The sequence below is a fragment of the Periophthalmus magnuspinnatus genome, chromosome 5 (assembly GCF_009829125.3).
Source record: "Periophthalmus magnuspinnatus isolate fPerMag1 chromosome 5, fPerMag1.2.pri, whole genome shotgun sequence".
Taxonomy (NCBI): domain Eukaryota; kingdom Metazoa; phylum Chordata; class Actinopteri; order Gobiiformes; family Gobiidae; genus Periophthalmus; species Periophthalmus magnuspinnatus.
This window is the reverse complement of record NC_047130.1, coordinates 7244291-7265047: the sequence shown is the minus strand read 5'-3', so window position 1 is coordinate 7265047 and position 20757 is coordinate 7244291. Positions and strand designations below refer to the sequence as shown.

At 40.9% G+C, this 20757-nt stretch overlaps 1 protein-coding gene across 3 annotated transcripts in view; it reads left to right on the top strand.

The window, feature by feature from the left end:
• tox2 (TOX high mobility group box family member 2) overlaps positions 1 to 20757 on the top strand; it is a 183304-nt gene that overhangs the window by 161089 nt on the left and 1458 nt on the right. For all 3 annotated transcript variants that reach the window (XM_055221931.1, XM_055221932.1, XM_033967359.2), the window contains 4 exons: positions 129 to 359; positions 15412 to 15492; positions 19371 to 19775; positions 19976 to 20124. In XM_055221931.1, coding sequence (XP_055077906.1) covers positions 129 to 359; positions 15412 to 15492; positions 19371 to 19775; positions 19976 to 20124 — 866 coding nt within the window. The remainder of the gene's footprint in view (positions 1 to 128; positions 360 to 15411; positions 15493 to 19370; positions 19776 to 19975; positions 20125 to 20757) is intronic.

Sequence of the window (20757 nt, the reverse complement as noted above, 5' to 3'; positions counted from 1 at the left end):
CCACCACTGATTCTAATGTTCAGAATCTATACCCCAAACTTTACCATTGTGTACTTTTACCCAGAAAGTACTTCCACACAGTCCAATACTACCCACACGATTAAAATAAAGTCTGTTTTGCGTTTCAGTTAACGGGTGAGAAGAGGCCGTCATCAGACATGCTAAAGCCCAAGCCCAAACAACAGAAAAAGAAGAAGAAGAAGGACCCAAACGAGCCCACCAAGCCAGTTTCCGCCTACGCCCTGTTCTTCAGAGACACACAGGCGGCCATTAAGGGTCAGAACCCCAACGCCACCTTCGGAGACGTGTCCAAGATCGTGGCCTCCATGTGGGACGGGCTGGGAGAGGAGCAGAAACAGGTAGGTCTATGGGCGTATAGTCAACATTTAGTAGCATTTGAAAAGTACATTAAGGGATATTAAGGATGTAGAATAAATTGTAGTAGCTTGAGAGATGAAGAAAAGAGGGATGACGCTGAAGTTCTGACGCAGGAGATGTTTACTGACCATGTATATGACAGATGGAACAATACTTTTTGGAGGTTAATAGTTTCTTTGTACTACTACTACGAAAATCTGCGTTATAGAAGTTTAAATTATGAACTTCTATGACTCATTATAGATGCAGACTAACTATTTAAGTGTTGCATTGAGCTATTTATCGATGCAGGTCAAATTTTTCAACAATTTTGGGGGATAATTCTCCACGGTTTGGTTTCAGTATTATCGTTTATCGTCTATATTTACTTACCGCACTTCAAAATGTGTTATTGTGATAGGCCTAGCAACTGGAGACACGAGCCATCAAAGCGCTGTGATAGTTTTGTCCAGTCCCGTCTAGTCCAGTGTAGCTATACTTCCATTGTAGGGAGTATTATACCTCTGAACTTGTAGGCCAAGATAACAAGGACTGAGCTGGCAGTGTGGGGCGGGCACAGCGCAGAAAAGTCATGTTATATCCATTGATGAAATACATTTTTAAACTTAAGTCCTTAGAGAACCTTTCGAGGAAGAATCTGAACACAATACTATGCAATTTTATTCACTGTCATGTTCGTTCTTAAAAATCTCATTAATACGGTTTGCAGTTTGTAAGGTCTATAAATTGCTTGGGAACGTTTGACTTATTTTACAAAGAGATTATTCGGATTATCAGATGAGAATACGACATATGGAAATGGCTAAAACGTATGTCAGACACACTGTTGTATTGTTACATAATTCCCAACCATATGACCACAAATGCATTCATATAATCGCACACTCTATTTTCTCCAACCACATTGTGGATTATGGACTTATCCTCCTTGAATGCTGAACTTAGCCTAGAATCTTGATCCTTTTCAGATATCTAGCGGGTCAATAATCCTACAGAATTTCACAAAGATCAATCTGTCTATCACCCTTGGGTGCTGGTTATTAATACCATGTTCAAGCCACATGAAACCCTTTGTAATAGTATGGAGAGCTGTTAGACTCATTTCAGAACCACATATTGAGAGGTTAGTGTGGATGAAAGTGTGATTTGGGGTGAAAGTTACTTATTTTATACAAGAAAACGATAGCTTTATTTATTTTTTATGTATTAAAAAGTTATAAATAGATAAATTGGCATAAGTACATTCATTTGCTAATCTAATATTGTCACTGCATTCAGATACTGTATTATTATTGTGTTGGGGGGTCAAAAATATCAAAAATCTGAATTGAATTGGTACTAAAAATAGTATTAAATGTAGATACTAATTTTAGCAAGTATTGATAGTGGAAAAAAAAAAAACAAAAAAAAAACAAACACATACTTTAGCCTTTCAGAACTAGTTTAAGACCATAAAAATAAACACTATTATTTTGTCTTGTTACAATATTGTCTTTTAAAATCATCATTTGAGTAAAAAAAATCGGTGTGGTCTATTCTTAAGTATCGAAATAAAGTTTAAAATTTTAGTATTGGGACAACACTAATTATATTTACCCAACTTCACCTGTAAAAACTGACATTTCAGAACACGTTTTTTTTTAAGTAGCCATCAGTCAAATAAAACAGCTCATTTGCTTTGCTTTACATAACCAACAAAATACAAAACTTGAAGAATTCACTCCGCCAAACCCCAATTGAATCCACGTCCATATTCACCATTTTGTACCTCATTTCCATCTTTCACTCCACAAAGTTTTTACATTGGCGCTAACAAATTATAGAGCGAAATGGATGGGAAAACGAGACAGTCTGATGGCCATGCACAGACTCATATTTTAGCCTCTCCAGTGCGACGCTCGCCTATTGGGTGTCAAATAAAAGCCCCTGTCTACATGACGAAGTACAGCCCATTCTCCTCTGGCCATCTCATCTGGGTGTGTACGTGCATGTGTATTTTTCTCCCACCAAACCCACTACATTGGCCTGACTTTGGAGCCCTGTGCCGCTTTTTATTTGCAGTTAATTTTTGCCGTCTTCCCCACTAGCTCGTCCCCATGAATCTCCATTTGGTCCCTGACACCTCCCAATGTGGATTCCTCATTTCCTGTCCTTTTATTTATACGTGTTGCCTGCTGATTTGATCATGCCGGGAATACGAGATTAGCAATTGGAGCGTCGTCCTTGGTTTAGCCTCAAGGACATCTGCTCCTGAAATGTTATTGTTTGTGTCATGGTAACCCTTTACTTGCCGATTGTGTGTTTTTTTTTTTTGGGGGGGGGGGGTTTGCTGTTTTTTTAAAGCCGCTCTACCTGTTTTTTACCGTTTTAAAAGCGAGAAAACAGAACTAGTTCATTTGCACCGCTCCAAAGTTACTCTTCACTTACCAAATGCATTCAAACATCCTAATTATTCCCCTCGATGAGTTTGTAAGTGCTTTTCACAACTTTTAGAGGCAAGTTTTGGCGTCACTGTAATGCTCAGAAGAACTAGCATGGCAACAGTGCACTTCCTCATTCGTGGAAATGCTTTAAAATGCTTTAGAATTACTGTATATGCAAACCTGATACCTGATTTAGTTTTAACTAAAGGTAAAATTTGAGGATGAATTGTTTACTTTAATCTCATTCTAAATGAGATATCCAAAGTTACCCTTGTAAATTAGTTTGTATCTAATATGTCAACAAAATTAAGTAATAAAATCAAACTTTAATGTCTTAATGGATTTTTCAGATTTATATATCCCAAACATGTGAAATTTTGGGCTGTTTTTACACAAAATAGCTTATTAACATTTTTCTTTTTTTTTTTTCTTTTTTTTTTCAGGATTTAATTTTTTTTTTTTTCTTTTGTCTATTCCGCCACTGTGTCTCACCTTAAATTATTTACAGTGGTGGAACATAACAAAATAAAAGTAGTGTACTATACTTAAGCAGGTATCTGTACTTTACTTGAGTACATTTTACAGTGGATACTTTTACATTTTATTTCACTATATTCGAGAGCAGGTATCTGTACTTTCTACTCCACTACTTGAACGATGGAGTACTTCTTCCACCCCTGCTGATTTGCAAGCTAACAAAGCAGCACATACACAGATATTCACATGGCATTTGTGTGGCTCATTTTTAGATTTGTTTGTGCAATGGCGTGTTTAATTAGACATGTCACCTCTGAAGCTTCATAATTAACAGAGGTAATGATGTTGTTATGGGTCCATGTATTGCTCAATAGCACGTGATTACTTCATTTATTCTCGATGAGCGGCTCTGTCGACAAAACAATCGAGTGACCCTGATAGTCATACCTTTACAGTAAGTAATCGAAGAAACACATGACAAAGATGCTCTGTTCCACCTTGTGATGTCAGGAAGCAGTAGTTTTCAAATTAACAGCTTCTTTTAGTTTTAGTTCAGTAGAGCTGGGTAATTCCAGGACTGAGCATATCTAAATGATTCTAGTCAAGGTGTATGGAGTTTAAAAACACACTAGAGCGCTTCCTCTAAAAGCACATGACATCACAAGGTGGAACAGAGTGTTTTGCAGTTTGAGGAAGAACTCTTCCTACATTTGCAGGGTTTGTGAATGAAACAAAACGCAACTCCAGGTATATTTGTGATGAGGAAACAACATTATAACATAGATCAGAAAATAGCGTAATACATCCAGATAGAAAAAATGTGCTTTTTCCTTTTGTATGTGGTCTAGTATATCATCTGAGTGAACTAGCAGTACTGTATAGCTTAAACCATTTGAATAACTCACCAAGAACTCATTAAAGGATCTGTACCTGATTTAGATTTATTCTCGTTTAGGAAAATATCTTTTACTCCATTTTGTTAGATGAGAACCATAAGGAAGCAACTACAAGGGACAGACAAGGCAAGGAAAATGTATTTGTATAGTGAAATTGGTACACAAAGTAATTCAAAGTGCTTTACAGAATACGAAAGACATTAAAATCACAATACAAACAAATGAAGACATAAATAATCATCATAACATGAACATTAAAACAGAAGAGTGCACAACCTTTCAGTCATATACATAGTTAAACAGAACCGTTTTAAGCCTGGATTTAAACATTGTAAAAGTAGAGGCCTGTCTCACATCTTCAGGAAACTGTTCTATGTTTTAGCTGCATAAAACTGAAACGCTGATTCCTCATGTTTAGTCCTGACTCCGGGCACCAGCAGGAGGCCGGTCCCTGAAGTCCTCAGAGTGTGAGGTGGTTGATATGGCACTGACATGTGAGAGATCTACTTTAGCGCCCTGCCATGGAGAGACTTGTTTACAAGCAGAGCTGCTTTAAAGTCTATTCTTTGAACCACAGGAGCCAGTGCAGAGACCTGAGCACAGGACTTATGTGCTCGTACTTCCTGGTTCTAGTCAGGACCCGAGCAGCAGTGTTCTGGATGTACTGCAGCTATGTTAACACTCGTTTGGAGAGGCCAGTGAGCAGGCCGTTACATTAGTCTAACCTACTGGAGATAAATGCATGGATAAGTCTCTCCAAGTCTGGTTTAGACAGTATACCTTTGATTTTTGCAATGTTTTTAGATGGTGAAAAGCTGCAGGTGTTATTGATTTGATGTAGCTGTTAAAGTTCAAGTCTGAGTCCTTTATTACCTTTAGATTTCTAACCTGATTTGAAGGTTTTAGAGAGAGACTGGACAAGATATCAAAACAGGGATGTTCTTGGATGAAAACCATGTAGAAACAACCACCTGTTAGCGACTGGGGCTAATTTTATTTTATTTTATTCACTCATGTTTCAAAATCAGGTACTGGCCCTTTAAGAGTTGTTCACATAGTTTGTTTTAGGATTATATTTTAAAGTGAACACAGCAAAAGCAAAATGATGAAACGTGCCTTGTATAGTTATTTATTTGTGATTCATTTTGACTTTTACATTATAATCAATACTTCTGTTCCTGTTGCATATATTGAACGCCTACACAGAGATATATTAATGAGATTGTCAAAAGCCTCGTGTCTTACTGTCCGACGAGTCTGGCTCTGTAGACTTGTATTGTATTGACGCTGCTATGGAAACCCAAATCTATATGTACACATGTCTCGATAGCCTTTATTTTTATTATGTGTTTACTTTCTCCAAGCCGCTTGTCACAGTGGCTCTATAGGGTGATGACAGGTGTTATATAAAGTCAGAGTTGGGTGAGCCATGCAGTTTCAGCTCCATGTAAACATAACTTCTTCTCACTTACATAAGCTAACCCTGTTTACAATCGTGCTACTCAAATATGGAGCGTTATCTATACAGAAGAATACAGTGATTATTATGCCATTATTATGCCATTGCCGTAGCGCATCAGCAGAGGTGTGGGTTGCAAAGTGAACACAAAAAAAATTACTTCCAAAACTTAACATTTTGAGCAACTTGCATTCTGACTTTTTCAATAAATTACTTCCAAAAGGTCCATTTTCACTGATGATTAATGCATTAATTTTCTCAATAATGCAGATTTTTACTATTTTAATAATGTGTAATGTTTGCAATGGTTTAAAGTATTTCCTTATTTTCCTTATGCATTCTAAACATGCTAATTATTCACTGCAATGAGTTTACCAGCATGCTACTGTGCACTTCCTGTTTACTGGGCAATAAAATTCTTTAGATGCATACGGTACAGCAGACATATTTTGATCTCAGAAGCTGTTTTTACAATATATCTGCACTGTGGCAAGATAATTATGCTAAAAAAAATGTCATGATACTGGACAAACTTTTTTTTTTATTTTATTTTATTTTTTAATGTAAAGTACTGCTCCTGCTATCCTACTTTTTTCACAAATACTACAAGCACTGCTATCACCGTCGCTACCACTACTACAATATATCTCTCTGCTAACCCCGTATCTTATTACATCATGCCAATTTTGTTATAGATACCAGAGCAAAAAAATACTCAAGTAAAAGTAAAAGTAACGTAAAGTAAAATATTAAAGTGCCTGTTTAAAAATGTACTTAAAGAGTAAAAATTAAAAGTATGCCACGTTGATTTTGAGATCTAACAAATTTTGATAAAGGTTTGTGCTGATTTTTGTTCAACAGAAACAATCAATTCTAGCTTTTGTTATACTTGTGTTTGCTCAAATTATGAAAGTATTAAAAACAAACCCTCAGCCCTTTCAACAATAATATTATAATACTTTTTAATCCTGTTCATAATGTAGTGGAGTAGAATACAGATACCTGCTCTCAAATGCAGTGAAGTAAAAGTAAAAAGTATCAGTTTAAAATGTACTTAAGTAAAGTTTAGATACCAAAAACACAACTATTAATTTAGTTATTATCACACAACTGAACACAAAAGATAAAACACTTTTTACTCACTACTAAGCTATATTTTTTATCAAGCGAAAATAAAAGTACCATTTAAATATATTGCTTATTTAGGACGTGTTTTATATCCAATTAGTCCAAATAGTGTGTTAGCTTTAGTACTTATGTGTTCCTTTTGCCCACGCTCCAGCTACGCGTGCTTTATTGAGCCTATGCATCTGTATATAGTTGTGTTGTTAAGATGTTTTGTTCTTACACACTGCTTCTCTCTCAAATCCCCACAGACCAGAGCTTTATATGTGAGATCAATGTGTTTTTTTGGGCTGTTATTCCTCAAGGTGACTACATGTTAAATCCGCCCTAGAAACACAAAAAGTACATTTGTCTTGATTTACTTTTTTAAGATTAAAATCTATTTCCAGTTTTGCAGCAGTTTTAAAACAGTGGAGGAGCCCAGACAATAGAGGTGACTACAGGGAGGTTGTTTAGTTCTGTGTCAACATCAGAATACTACTGTTGTACTGAATTTGGAAATAAGACTTGGTGTACTAAACTTTGCCACGCTAGTCTACCTAGTACATTTAAATCATGCTTTAAATCATGCTTCTATATATACAGCACACATTTCGGACTATAAGCCACTTTTTTCCCCACACTTTAAACCCTGCGGCTTATACAACGGTGCGGCTTATTTATACATTTTTACTGGCTAACGGCCACCGGGGGCACTCTCTAGCAGAAATCACAAAAGTCAGACGGATGTGGGGAAGATTACGAGCTGAAGAACACACTAGTTTTGATTTTGAACTGTCATTTTGAGGATCATGCACACATCCTCATCATGGAAAACACACAAACAAATGCAAATGATGCAGCTTTTAAGTTAAAGGCAATGGATCTGGCATCAAGGAAGGAAATAGAGCCACAGTGGGCGTCTGGAGACCCATTTCCAGATCTTGAACTCGTCTTGGTCAGGACTCCATATAGCTGGAGGATGTTACCTGTTGTGCATGCTTTCAGCTGGATGGCGCTCGGAGTAGAGCCGCTTCTCCGGCCTCTCGGATCAGAGGATCAGAGGATCAGAAGAGCTTGGGAATGGGTCTAGTGTGAAGGAAGCCTGAGACACTTGTTAGTTTGTTACATCTACATGACAGAAGGAGTTCAATATTACTTCTCTCTCAACTTCCCTCTCCCCTTTTTCTCTCTCTCTCTGTTCTCTCCCCTATCTCCTCTTCTCTCTGCTCTTCCTCCTCTCTCTTTTGAGTTCTCCTTCTCTTGTCCGTCCTCTCCCTCTTGGCTTCTTCCCTCTCTCCTCTCCCCCCTTCATCTCTCTCCCCCTCTCTCTTCTATCCATCTTCTCCCTCTTGACTTCTTCCCTCTCTCCTCTCCCTCCTCCCTGTCACCGATCTCGCTTCTATCATCTTCTCTCTCCTTCTTTTCTACTCATCCTCTCCAGCTTGACTTCTCCCTCTCTCCTCTCCCTCCTCTCTCTCTGTCACCTCCTCCCTCCCTTCTCCTCCCCTTCTCTCTTCTATCACCCTCTCCCTCTTGGCCTCCCTCCCTCCTCTCCCTTCTCCCTTCTCCCTTCTCTTCCCCCTTCTCACTGTCTCCTCTCTTCCCTCTCTTTCCCTCCTCTCTCTCTTCCCACTTCTTCAGTCTCCTTCCCCCTCTCTTCTTTCACCTCCTCCCTTCTACTTCCCCTCTCTCTTCTATCCATGTTTTCCCTCTTTCCTCTCCCTCACCCTCTCTTTCCCCTCCTCTCTCTCTTCTCCCTTCCTCAGTCTCCTCCTCTCTCTCTCTTTTCTCTCTTATCCCTCTTCTCTCTCTTCCCGCCTCCTCTCTGTCCTCCCTCTTTTCCCTCTTCTCTCTCTTCCCCCCTCCTCTCTCTCCTCTCTCTTATCCCTCTTCTCTCTCTTTCACCTTCCTCTCTCTCCTCCCTCTTATCCCTCTTCTCTCTCTTTCACCTTCCTCTCTCTCCTCCCTCTTATCCCTCTTCTCTCTCTTTCACCTTCCTCTCTGTCCTCTCTCTTATCCCTCTTCTCTCTCTTCCCCCCTCCCCTCTCTCCTCTCTCTTATCCCTCTTCTCTCTCTTCCCCCCTCCCCTCTCTCCTCTCTCTTATCCCTCTTCTCTCTCTTCCCCCCTCCCCTCTCTCTTATCCTCTTCTCTCTCTTCCTCCCTCCTCTCTCTCATCCCTCTTCTCTCTCTTCCCCCCTCCTCTCTCTCCTCTCTCTTATCCCTCTTCTCTCTCTTCCCCCCTCCCCTCTCTCCTCTCTCTTATCCCTCTTCTCTCTCTTCCCCCCTCCCCTCTCTCTTATCCCTCTTCTCTCTCTTCCTCCCTCCTCTCTCTCCTCTCTCTTATCCCTCTTCTCTCTCTTCCCCCCTCCTCTCTGTCCTCTCTCTTATCCCTCTTCTCTCTCTTTCACCTTCCTCTCTCTCCTCTGTCTTATCCCTCTTCTTTCTCTTCCCCCCTCCTCTCTCTCCTCTCTCTTATCCCTCTTCTCTCTCTTCCCCCCTCCCCTCTCTCCTCTCTCTTATCCCTCTTCTCTCTCTTCCCCCCTCCCCTCTCTCTTATCCCTCTTCTCTCTCTTCCTCCCTCCTCTCTCTCCTCTCTCTTATCCCTCTTCTCTCTCTTCCCCCCTCCTCTCTGTCCTCTCTCTTATCCCTCTTCTCTCTCTTTCACCTTCCTCTCTCTCCTCTGTCTTATCCCTCTTCTCTCTCTTCCCCCCTCCTCTCTCCTCTCTCTTATCCCTCTTCTCTCTCTTCCCCCCTCCTCTCTCCTCTCTCTTATCCCTCTTCTCTCTCTTCCCCCCTCCTCTCTCTCCTCTCTCTTATCCCTCTCCTCTCTCTCCTCTTCGTGTCTGTTGGGTTGGAGTGGTTAATCACTCCGCTCAGTGTTAGCAGGGCGCGCGGAGCTATTGTCTCCTGTAATTAAGCAGTTATCAAACAAGAACATTTCATTTATGCTCAATTAAAGGAGCGGTCCAGGCGGGACGGCTACCGGCCACTTGCTCTCCTGGCGTTTTGAATTCACACTGACCTGAGCCTTAATGAACCCACTCACTTTGGAGTAATTAGACATCCTTAGGCACGCTCATTTATTTCAAAGTATCAGTGGTTGCACAAATCATTAGCCGTGTTAAATTCATTTCAAATTAAAAGCTGCTGGGAGTAGTTGAGTTCATTACCGAGGCAGTCAAAGCTCTATCAATATTTTAGCTCGAGAGTGTGTGGGGCTGTCACCGCAGTGTACACACAGCCTGGGAACATTTGCAGGTCGTAGAGGGCCCTTTGTTCAAATGATTTAATGTGATTTTTAAAAGAAAAGGTTAATTTTTATATTATATTATTAAAAATACATTTATTAAAACATATCAAACCTTATATTTTAACACGACAACAAACCTCAGATAGAACCATAGACTGTATAAAGAAGTGGACTGAGCGAGTGTGACATCATCTATAGCGTTTCAGCTCCAGTCAAATGAAGCTCATCGAGGCTAGCGGTTAAAGCAGCAAATTTGAAGCCAAGTTCCATATTAGGATTTTCAATCGTAAGTATCATAGCAACCAAACAGCCAATCCGGCGCGAAGCTGTTAAAGGTAACGTCCCTCCCCTAGTGTAGCACGGAGCTTAGCAACGCAGTCAATCAAACTTGTTGCTAACACTAACGGGAGCGACCTCGGGGAAAGAAGACGCCTGATTTGTCTGTTATTAATGTTCATATCTTGACTTCAGGACACAATAGCGAAAATGATGAGTTAAAAAAAAAAAGCGGAGCACTTCCTGTATTACCACGTGACATCACAAGGTGGAACGGAGTGTTTTCGGTTTGAGAGAAGAACACAGCCTGAATATGCAGAGTTTATGCGTGAATGAAATACAACACAACTCCAGGTCGGTTTGTGACGAGGAAACATTATAACATAGATCAGAAAATAGAATAAAATATAATATGGGCCCTTTAATAAATCTCATATCTGAAAAATCATAGTCTCTATCAGATAATGCTGTACTATTCTTTGGATCTAAAACGTCGCTAAAATGCTCCCAGTCTTGTCCACACGTTTGAGAGGATCCACTCGTTGTGTTTGAGCAGGAGATTGTACCTCTCACTGTGTTTACTGTTTCTGTCTGTGTTTGTTTACCACTGGATGTGTCTATGCTGCCAGACCCTGTGCGTGAATGCTAAATGCTTATACACACCAGACCGGCTCTATTTAAAGAAATGACCAGCGGCGGAAATAGTACTGCAAATGTGTACTCGAGTAAAAGTACTGTTACATGGCTGAGAATGAACTAAATTAGAAGTCTGCTGTCGAGTTTGTACGTAAAAGGGTGTGATGTAACTTTTCTGTCTTGTTGGGGCGCCACCATCGTGTCTCCATGGAAATATTATTGCGTTGACTGGAATGTTCCACAGTATGCCATCGAACTGATCTATCTCCATGGAGACAAGCAACAGACAATTTTAATTAAACAATAGATTTATATAGAGCGTTTTAAGACACCGAAGTAATTTACAGTGCGCGATTCATTCACTCCAAGCTGCTATTGTAGCCACAGCTGTCCTGGGGCAAACAGTCTCGCCCCCTCTCTCTTCTATCCATTTTCTCCCTCTTTATTTCTTCCCTCTCTCCTCTCCCTCCTCGTTCATTTCTATCCATCTTCTCCAGCTTGACTTCTCCCTCTCTCCTCTCCCTCCTCTCTCTCTTTCACCTCCTCCCTCCCTTCTCCTTCCCCTTTCTCTTCCCTCTATCTTTTCTTTATTACGGCAAGTCTTCCTCATAAAAGTGCTCATAAAAGTGCATGGTACATAATACACCTTTGAGTACACGACATATTACTCAAAGTACTTGTCGCTAGTTACATTACAGTGCATATTTTGATTGATTAAACAGTTTAAAGTTGTTTTAAACCACGATAGGGTCATATTCTTTGAGATCTTGGGTGTTTGACTGTAACTAATGTGATTTTAAATGTAGTGGATTACAATTACATGACTAGATTTCTTTAGTTACCCAAAATCTGTGCCACTCAATTATAGTAACATGACTATTTGCAGTTACCTGGCACCCCTGGGCAAAAAAATAAAGAAAGAAAGAAAAAAATAAATATAAATAATAAATAATAAATAAATAATAAAAAAAAAATTAAAATTAAAAATAAAAATAATGCTATGTTGCACTAACATAGGTCAGTATCCAGTGGTATTTCAAGATACTGAGATCTAAGCATCCCAGGTATTTTTATTTATCTGTTTTCCATCTTCAATAGCGGTTAGAAAAGTCTATTGAGTGACACATCGGGGCATTAACTCCAATTCACTGCCCTAATGCCTTATTTTTGGTTCACTCAGAAGGCTTGAAATTGGCTCTAAAAACACACTTTTTTATTTTCGATTTGAGTGGTTTGCGCAGAAAGAGCTCTGATTAAGAGATAAGCAAGTGGACTAATACATGTGCGCAGCGAGGGAACAAAGTAAACAAAGTCATCACTGAGGACAGAATACCCTTTTTGCTCATTAAAATAAGTCTGTTTTGGATTTGTTTTGACCTAATTTGAGGAGACGTATTTTAGTGAAAAGTGGAGAAAATTGCGGACACATAGATTGTATATAAAAGTGGAGCGAGTGAGTGTGACATCACCCATATAGCGCTCAGCTGCAGCCAAACGAAGCTAACCGAGGCTAGCCGTTATAGCAGCTAATCCGCAACCAAGTTCTATATTTGGAATGTTTGGGACCCAGCCGCACCAACAGCATATGAAAAACCTATGCACGGCTGTATTTTGCACTGTATTTATGAAAGTAATGCTCCTCCGGTGACACAGACGCGCCCCCTCCCCTCTCTCTCCCTCAAAAATAGCAGTTCCACAGAGCGCTGATGGCTTTTGATATGAAGATCGCTCACCAAAATTCAGGACTGTCATTAGGATTATTCTAAAATCAATACGTTTTACATGGAAAACAGCTCTGGACAAACCTGCAGACACTATTTTTCATCCGCAGCAGCAAAAAAGACGCCCGGTTCTGTTGGACAACTGCGTACCTGGCAACCCCCTATACTCTCTCTCTCTCCCCCTACCCCCCTATACTCGCTCTCTCTCCCTGCCTGCCACACCCATACTCTCTCTCCCCATCCCTCTCCCCCTGCCTCCATACTCTCTTCCTCCTGCCCCTCATAATCTCTCTCTCTCCCTCTTTCCCTTCCTCTCTACTCCCTACCCTCCCATACTCTCTCTCCCCCTCTTCCCCTCCTGCCTCTCTCTCCCTCCTACCCCATACTCTTTCCCTCTCTCCCTCTGTTCCCCATACTCTCTTTCTCCCTCTTTCCCCCTGTCCCCCATAGTCTCCCTCTTTCCCTCTACCCCTTGTGCCCCCCATACTCTCTCACTTTCTCTCCCTAGCACCACCATACTCCCTCCTTCCCTTCCACACTCTCTCCCTCCCTCGCTCCCCGTCCCCATACTCTTTCTCTCCATCTCTCCCCCCTGCCCCCATACTCTCTCTCCCTACCTCTCTCCCCCCTTGCTTCATACTCTCCCTCTCTCCCCCTAACCCCACCATACTCCCTCCTGCCCTTCCACTCTCTCTCTCCCACCTTCCCCCATACTCTCTCTCCCTCCCTCCCTCCCCCTGCCCCCATGCACTCTCTCTCCCTCTCTCCGTCCCTCACCCCGCTCCCCACACTCTCTCCCTCTCTCCCCTCTGCTCCACATACTCTCTCTCTCTCCCTCCCTCTCTCCCCCCTTCCCTGCATACTCTCTCTCCCTCTCTCCGTCCCTTCCTCTCCCTCTCTCCCCTCTGTTCCCCACACTCTCTCTCTTCATCTCTCCTTCCCTCTCTCCCCTCTGCTCCCCATACACTCTCTCTTCTCGTCTCTCCTTTCCTCTCTCCCCTCTGTTCCCCACACTCTCTCTCTTCATCTCTCCTTCCCTCTCTCCCCTCTGCTCCCCATACACTCTCTCTCTTCATCTCTCCTTCCCTCTCTCCCCTCTGCTCCCCACAGTCTTTCTCTTCATCTCTCCTTCCCTCTCTCCCCTCTGCTCCCCACACTCCCTCTCCTCGTCTCTCCTTCCCTCTCTCCTCCTATCATACCCCTGTATGTATGTTGTCTATAGGTGGACATCAATAAAGTTGTGCTTGGCGTGGTGCAAACACACACGTCTCTGTAAGATGTACGACTTGTTCTACAGTAGTTGCTCGCAGATCAAAAATAGATTATATGTGGTGCGGTTCTTTTACAGTATTGGAATTGTATCTTGATATTTTTATTCCACAATTTCAAATATTCACTTCCAAGGCTTGAAAATATTGTGTCTGCTTTAATAGACTTTTATCTCTTGCTTCTTTCTTTCTAAATATTCTACCACTAATATTCGTGCATGAGAAGCTAGTCTTTTAATAATGTTCCTCTTCAGGGCGATTTCATGTTCCCGTGTGTAATTTTAAAATGACAAAATTCACATCTTCTTTTGTATGTGGCGGTGGAGCAGCGTTTTAAGCATTCGTCTTCAAACCGGATGGCCACCGGTTCAAATCATTTACTGACTGATGATTACAGGGTGATGGGTGAAATAGGGAACAATATTGATTTATAAATGGAAAATTTGGATTGAAAAAAATCGCATTGTTTTTAATGTGATCAGTTTGCATTTATGTGAATTTACTCAAACCAATCTACAATGGTCCCTCGTTTATCGCAGGGGTTACGTTCTAAAAATAACCCACAATATGCAAAATAGCGAAGTAGTCAGCTTTATTTTTTACAATTATTATATATTTTAAGGCTGTAAAACCCCTCACCACACACTTTATACACTTTTCTCACACAGACATTAACATTTTCTCACATTTCTCTCTTGTTTAAACACTCTCAAAGCTCAAACCTCCGTAGGCGCCTTTGTCCGTGCAGAACGTTTCATCGACATTGTTGGTTTTGTCGGGGAGAAAACTTGCAAACATACAGCACTTCAGAGTCACACTGCGATCCAACATTTATGTAACTCTGTACTGTACAGGAGACACAGCACGGAGGAGACTGACAATGGTCTACAGTCCCTTAGCCAATCAGGACGCAGAACACAATGCACATTCACACGCTATAAAAAAAAAAAAGGCATGGAAAATTGTGCAAAAATTGCTGCGAAAGGTGAACCACGTTGTAGCTAGGGACAACTGTAATGCATTAAAAAAAGCTTTATTATGAGAAAGACCATATGACCCTAAATTACGACGTTCATGTGATACATATAAGCACAACACTGTGTATAGTTACCGTAATTACTGCATTGATGTGGAGGGCAGGTATGGTGAAATTCTATCCGTAATTACTACATATGAACAAAAGTGAAATTATTTTTATATAGCGTCATTATTCAATCTCAAAGACATGATCGTTGTCAGCTGAAATGACCTTGAGCCGTAACTTTTTTAACAAATAACAATACGGTTCAACATTTGTGCCATTTCAGTTTGAATATTTATTTCAAATACAGTTATAGACCTCTGCCCTCCAACATCAAATTCAAGAACGTGAACGCAACCTATTGTCTCCAATCATACCCTTTGTTACCTCAGTCCTTTGGGTCACCCTCCCTCTCCCTCTTCCTTCCCTCGTTTTTAAAATCTGTGTATCTGGTCTTGCTTTCTGTGTTTAAACTTGTTGTGTTTTCTCCCCTCGCAGAGCTACAAGAGGAAAACAGAGGCTGCTAAGAAGGAGTACCTGAAAGCCCTGGCCGCCTACAGAGCCAGTCTGGTTTCCAAGGTAACGGTGGGGGTCACGTCTTTGATATACATGGGTCAGCGCTGATATAAGGCATGATAAATGAGACAGAGAATTCCTCCCTCTCCTCCTCTCTCCAGCCAAAGGGGTTGTGGGTAGGCTTGCTATGATAAAGGAGGGGTGTGCTGAGCGGAGAACAGTTGAAATTAGGCATTGGACACACCTGATTTGTAACCCGGGGAGATGTGATGTTTGTCTGTGTGGGTGGGTGGAAAGCTGGTTTAGAAATGTATGAATAAGTAGATTTTTGTCTGGGAAGGATATTGAAGCTTAAAGGACACATAATGCAAGAGTTACCCTAGTTTTTGGAGATTTAACCATGTTATAATGTTGTGCTCTCACCAAAACATACTGGAGTTCTATCTTACTTTGCTCACATTTGTTTCATTAATCTCTGAGTACTCAAAAATGCTCTGTTCGCATTTGGCCCAGATTGTTGCGTCACAGGTAACAATCTGGACATCCTTTATTTACATTAGCAATTAAGTAGTCATAAATGTGACATTCTGCATACTTAATGCTAGTCTTTTTGAGCTGATACACTATTCAGTATTTGTCTGGCTGCAGTGGGCAAACCAATATTTGTGATACCAATGTTTATTTATTATTTTTATTTCATTTATCTTTATTTATACAGGGAGAGCCCAATGAGACCACTCAGACTCTCCTTTTCATGAGTGCCCTGTTCAAATACAGAAAAAAACAAATAAACACAAAGCAAACAAATAAAACAAATGAGTCCAATTAAAACATTTAAAACAAGAGCAGGTGTGAGTATAAATGTGTGTCACCAGATTATTTAAGTGCATTTGTGGCCCCAAAGTATCCAATTTAGCGTGTCCTTGAAATGTATTCAATTTTTGGGAAGAAAAACAGCCAAAAGCCCCGTTTCCCATTTCGGTTCTCATGCGGCAAGTCCTTAGACTGCAGCTAGTCCTTAGACTCAACATAATATAAATCTTAATATTTTAAAGCTTATTGCAAGGTTCACCAGTTTCTCTCAAGTTACAGCGAAGTTAACTTTTCATTTTTGCTGTATTTATCTGTGATATATATTTGGATGATTGTGTAACCAAACAACTAGCATGTTAATAGTCCACCAGCACTACTTCCTGGTCCACTTAGTATAAAAAATTTAAAGCAAAAAACCAAAACAATAAAAAACTGAAATGAGACATGGGTTCAAACAGTGTTATTTTGACTCTCGCTGCTGTACTTTCTTTCATTTTTTTTCATTTCAGTCTTTAAAAAACATGTACATCCCCTTAATATTAGCATCCTGTATCTTAGCTTGTAGAATTAGGCTATTTTGTTCTTTCCTGTTCATCCAATTTGAACATTTTTGAGCGATCAATGTAGTAAATAGACACTTAGAAATCCATCTTTGTGCTTAAGGACTTCATGTTTTATACTGAAATTTTAAGCCATATTTTAAATGAAAATCTACCACAACTCTTTCGATGTATCCAGGTTTATTGTTGACAGAGCGTCGCTAGCTAGTTGCCTTTGACACTATGTTTGTATTGCTTCTGGTTATTGCTCGTGACGTACAGCCTAAACTGGATCAACGCAATCTTTTTTTTTTTTGTTTACAGAATAAACAAAACATCAACATCACATATAGCTACATTGTGCTTTATTAAACCCAACTCGATCATGTATGGCAGCATTGTTTGAAAGTTTATACCCCAAATCCTATTAGAATATATGTAGCTCCTCCCCGTCCCCGCGCCCGCTCCTCCACGCTCCACGCTTCCGCCCCAGCCGCCGCTCACTGCCCGAAAACAAGCACCTTGATTGAGGCATGAATAGTTAATTGATCAGCCTCTTCACACGGGGCACCACTTTGAGCTAAACACTATTCTCATATCTGCGCTGTAATTACACATTCATGTCAGCGCGCCTATACACAGCCCTGATTGATAACTATATATGTTTGGGAGATTGCCAGTCAAAAAAAAAAAACAGCATCTACCCCATAACCATCCCCCCTCATTCACTCCGCAGCCAATCAGAAAGCAGTTCTAACTCTCTTTTTTAATTACCATCTAAGCAGTCTTTTCATTGCGAGGTGGGGTCGGGAGAATTGGATGTAATTGGAGATTCATTTTAGAGGATTCACATCTTCAGCGTGCACCTGTTGCCTTTGTGTGCTAAAAGATAAGAAGTAAGTTGGCGTGGTAGTCGCTAAATAGGCAAAAACGAAATGAGCAAAAACCAGGAAGTGACGGGTTCAGGCGTGCTAATCATATAGAACGCTGTGACAGATGATGCTGCAAAAAGTGTGATATTATTTAGTAACATAGTGTGTATATTTTAGGCTGTTACATATGACTTCACGGCACGGTTTAATCAGCTTAGAAAGAATTAAAAGAAACCGATACTGCTAAAACCACATGGCTGGGATACCAAATACATATTTTACACATCAAGAACCAATATACCATCCATAGACTGTATATATAACATTTAGCTGTTAGCTGCGGTGTTCGAAATGCAAAATGAGCATGTATGCGCTTCCTGCTCCATCGATTCAAGTTTCAAGTACTTGGTGACATCACATAAGACTGCCCTGAATAAAGCCAGGTGTTTCCAATTACAAACACCTGGCTTTAGGGGCGGAGTTTGAAGTGTGGATAACTGTTGGACCAACGACACTGTTACTGATACCCCCAAACTCCGCCTCTCCTTCTCTTTCGCTCTCTTCTTTAGTAGTCCAGGTACTTCCCAGTTCAGCAGCTCTATTTTAACTATGTTTTTGAGCGGAGTTTAGGTGTACCATGTTATAAAAATAAGAACAAATGCGTTACACACTACTGTACATATAATTTATCATCATTTCATGAGTTCACAGTATAAATATGGGCTATTACTAAACTCACTATCACATATCCCTGTATTTTATATGAACAATGAGAAGCACTGGCTATCACTCAAACATCCATCACCTTCTGAAGTAAAGGGAGAAGTGGTGTTCTAAAATGTGTGGGTGTTTGGGAGTTTGTTTGGAATAAATAAGACCAAGAAGAGAGCAGTGATCGCGCTCAGTAAACACAGCTCTGCTCAATAGTGTGTAATTAGAGGCTGGATTTAGCCTGTAAAATGTACTGTTCAGTGACAGTAGGCAATTATATTTTCCAATTGAACAAAATGCTCTCATTAAAAAAAAAAAAGATAATGTACCCTTTTATGCTGCAGTGTTACTGTTGGATTTTTATGTACTTTTAAAATCTATTTGGAGCATTTGCTACATTCCATTGCAGAATTGTGTAATTTAAAATGTAATGTTACTGTTTATTGCATTACACTAGAATAATTACCATGACAAATTGATAATGAAAGTTAAAGTATGAAATGTACATGTTTAGTAGTAACCATGTCCCTTATGTTCTTGTTTGTGTACATACCTGAGGATATACAAAATGCATCTTCAGTCATTGTACAAGCCTATAAATGATGATTTACACTGTTAGAAAAGCGTTTATGGACAGATATCCTTGAATCACAACTGGCATCATAAATCAACAACTTGTAGCTTAGCAGCATATGCTTGTTTTATAGAAAAAAGGTAATTGTTTCATTCAGAGCTGTCATATTGTCTGCACTTGTAGTAGTGTAAGTATGTAGTACTTAGTAAGCAATGAGACAGTGTAATCTCTTATTCATGTAGGAGTGGTTCAATGTAGAGATGGTTTCAGAGGTGGTCATCTGGACACTGCATTTTCAAAATGATGGTACTGGCTTGAAACACGGGGAGTTTATCCTACTCTGAGTTATGTCTCTACAGAACTTTATAAGTTTTAAAAAGTTTGAAGGTTGTATTCTAAATCCTAACCCTAAATGTTTTCCTTGTGTCACAGTCTTATAACGACCCAGTGGAGCCCAAGAATGCGCAGACGAGCCAGGCGTCTCCTCACATGATGCCAGCCAACCCCCCTCTGTACAGTGTGCCCCCTCAGCCATCGTCCCCGTACCTGGGCCCAGGAGCCTTTCCTCTCACTGACCTGCAGAGCTACACAGGCCACGCCCCCCGCCACGCCCTGTCGCAGACGCTCAGCCAATCACAGATGCTGCCCAGCATTAGTGCCTCTCCCCCCTCCTCCTTCCAGATCAGCCCGCCCCTGCACCCGCACCAGCAGCTCTCCCTGCACCAGAGCTCGCTGCTCAACCAGCCGATCCGCATGCAGCAAGTCCAGTCCCAGCCAATCATCTCCCACCAGATGGGGCTGCAGGCCTCGCTCCACTCCCCGCCTCCTGGTCAGCAGGTTAGCAACATGCTATTAGCTATAGGCCTTATGCACACAGTATGATTATGATAATTCCACCATGTGTGATATGTACACATACACAACAGAATATGGATTGACACATTTGCACAATTTCATAGAGTCTTCCAAATAAAATGACAGATTATAACCATGTGTTCTATGTTCTTGCATTTGACTTGTGTGTATTGTGTTCTCAGGGTTTCTCTCACCTCCAGTCCGAGTATCAGAAGAGTATGGGGGGCTCTCAGTCTCCAGGGGCCCCTGGCTCAGGTCCTGGCCCTGGTGTGGCCCCGAGTCACGACTGGGACAGTGAATACTGTAATCGAGAGTGTGGCAACCACTGCAGGTTAGAACTACTACAATCAATATTATTTTATACACTTGGCTCAACTAAGCTGGCCGCACACATCATTTATAGATGACAAAGTGAGTGAGTTTCAAAAAGGTAGTGATCCGGACGAGGTTTTAAGAGGAAAACATTTCATTATGCATATGTCATTTCCAAAGTGATGATCAGTTAGAGCCGCTTATATAATAGTACTTTATGAGGGGCAAAAGAAACATTACTCTAGGAATTGGAAACAGCCTCTAAAACATCTGTCACAATACAAAAAGTAAATAATTGTCACATTGAAGTTGTTTGATCAGAAATAAGCATATAAAGTGCTCCTGGTGCTTTCACAAAGGAAGTGTGGAAGACTGTCAGCTGGTGCCAAAGAGAGGGAGAGAGGGAGAGAGGGAGAGAGAGGGCCAGGCAGCTGCAGAGGTAATGGTGAGATAATGGAGGTTGTGGTGTGATTGTCAGGCTGAGAGGAAAACAGATGTTCCGAACACAACTTTTATCTGCTCTGTACTAAACGCCGTGGCAGGCTGTCGCTACTGCTGCTGCTCTTGGAGATACGGGATTGTGCAAGGTCTCAAAATAAAGCTCAGACTGCTGAATGGAAGGGAATAACAGGGTGGGTGACATCGTGGCATT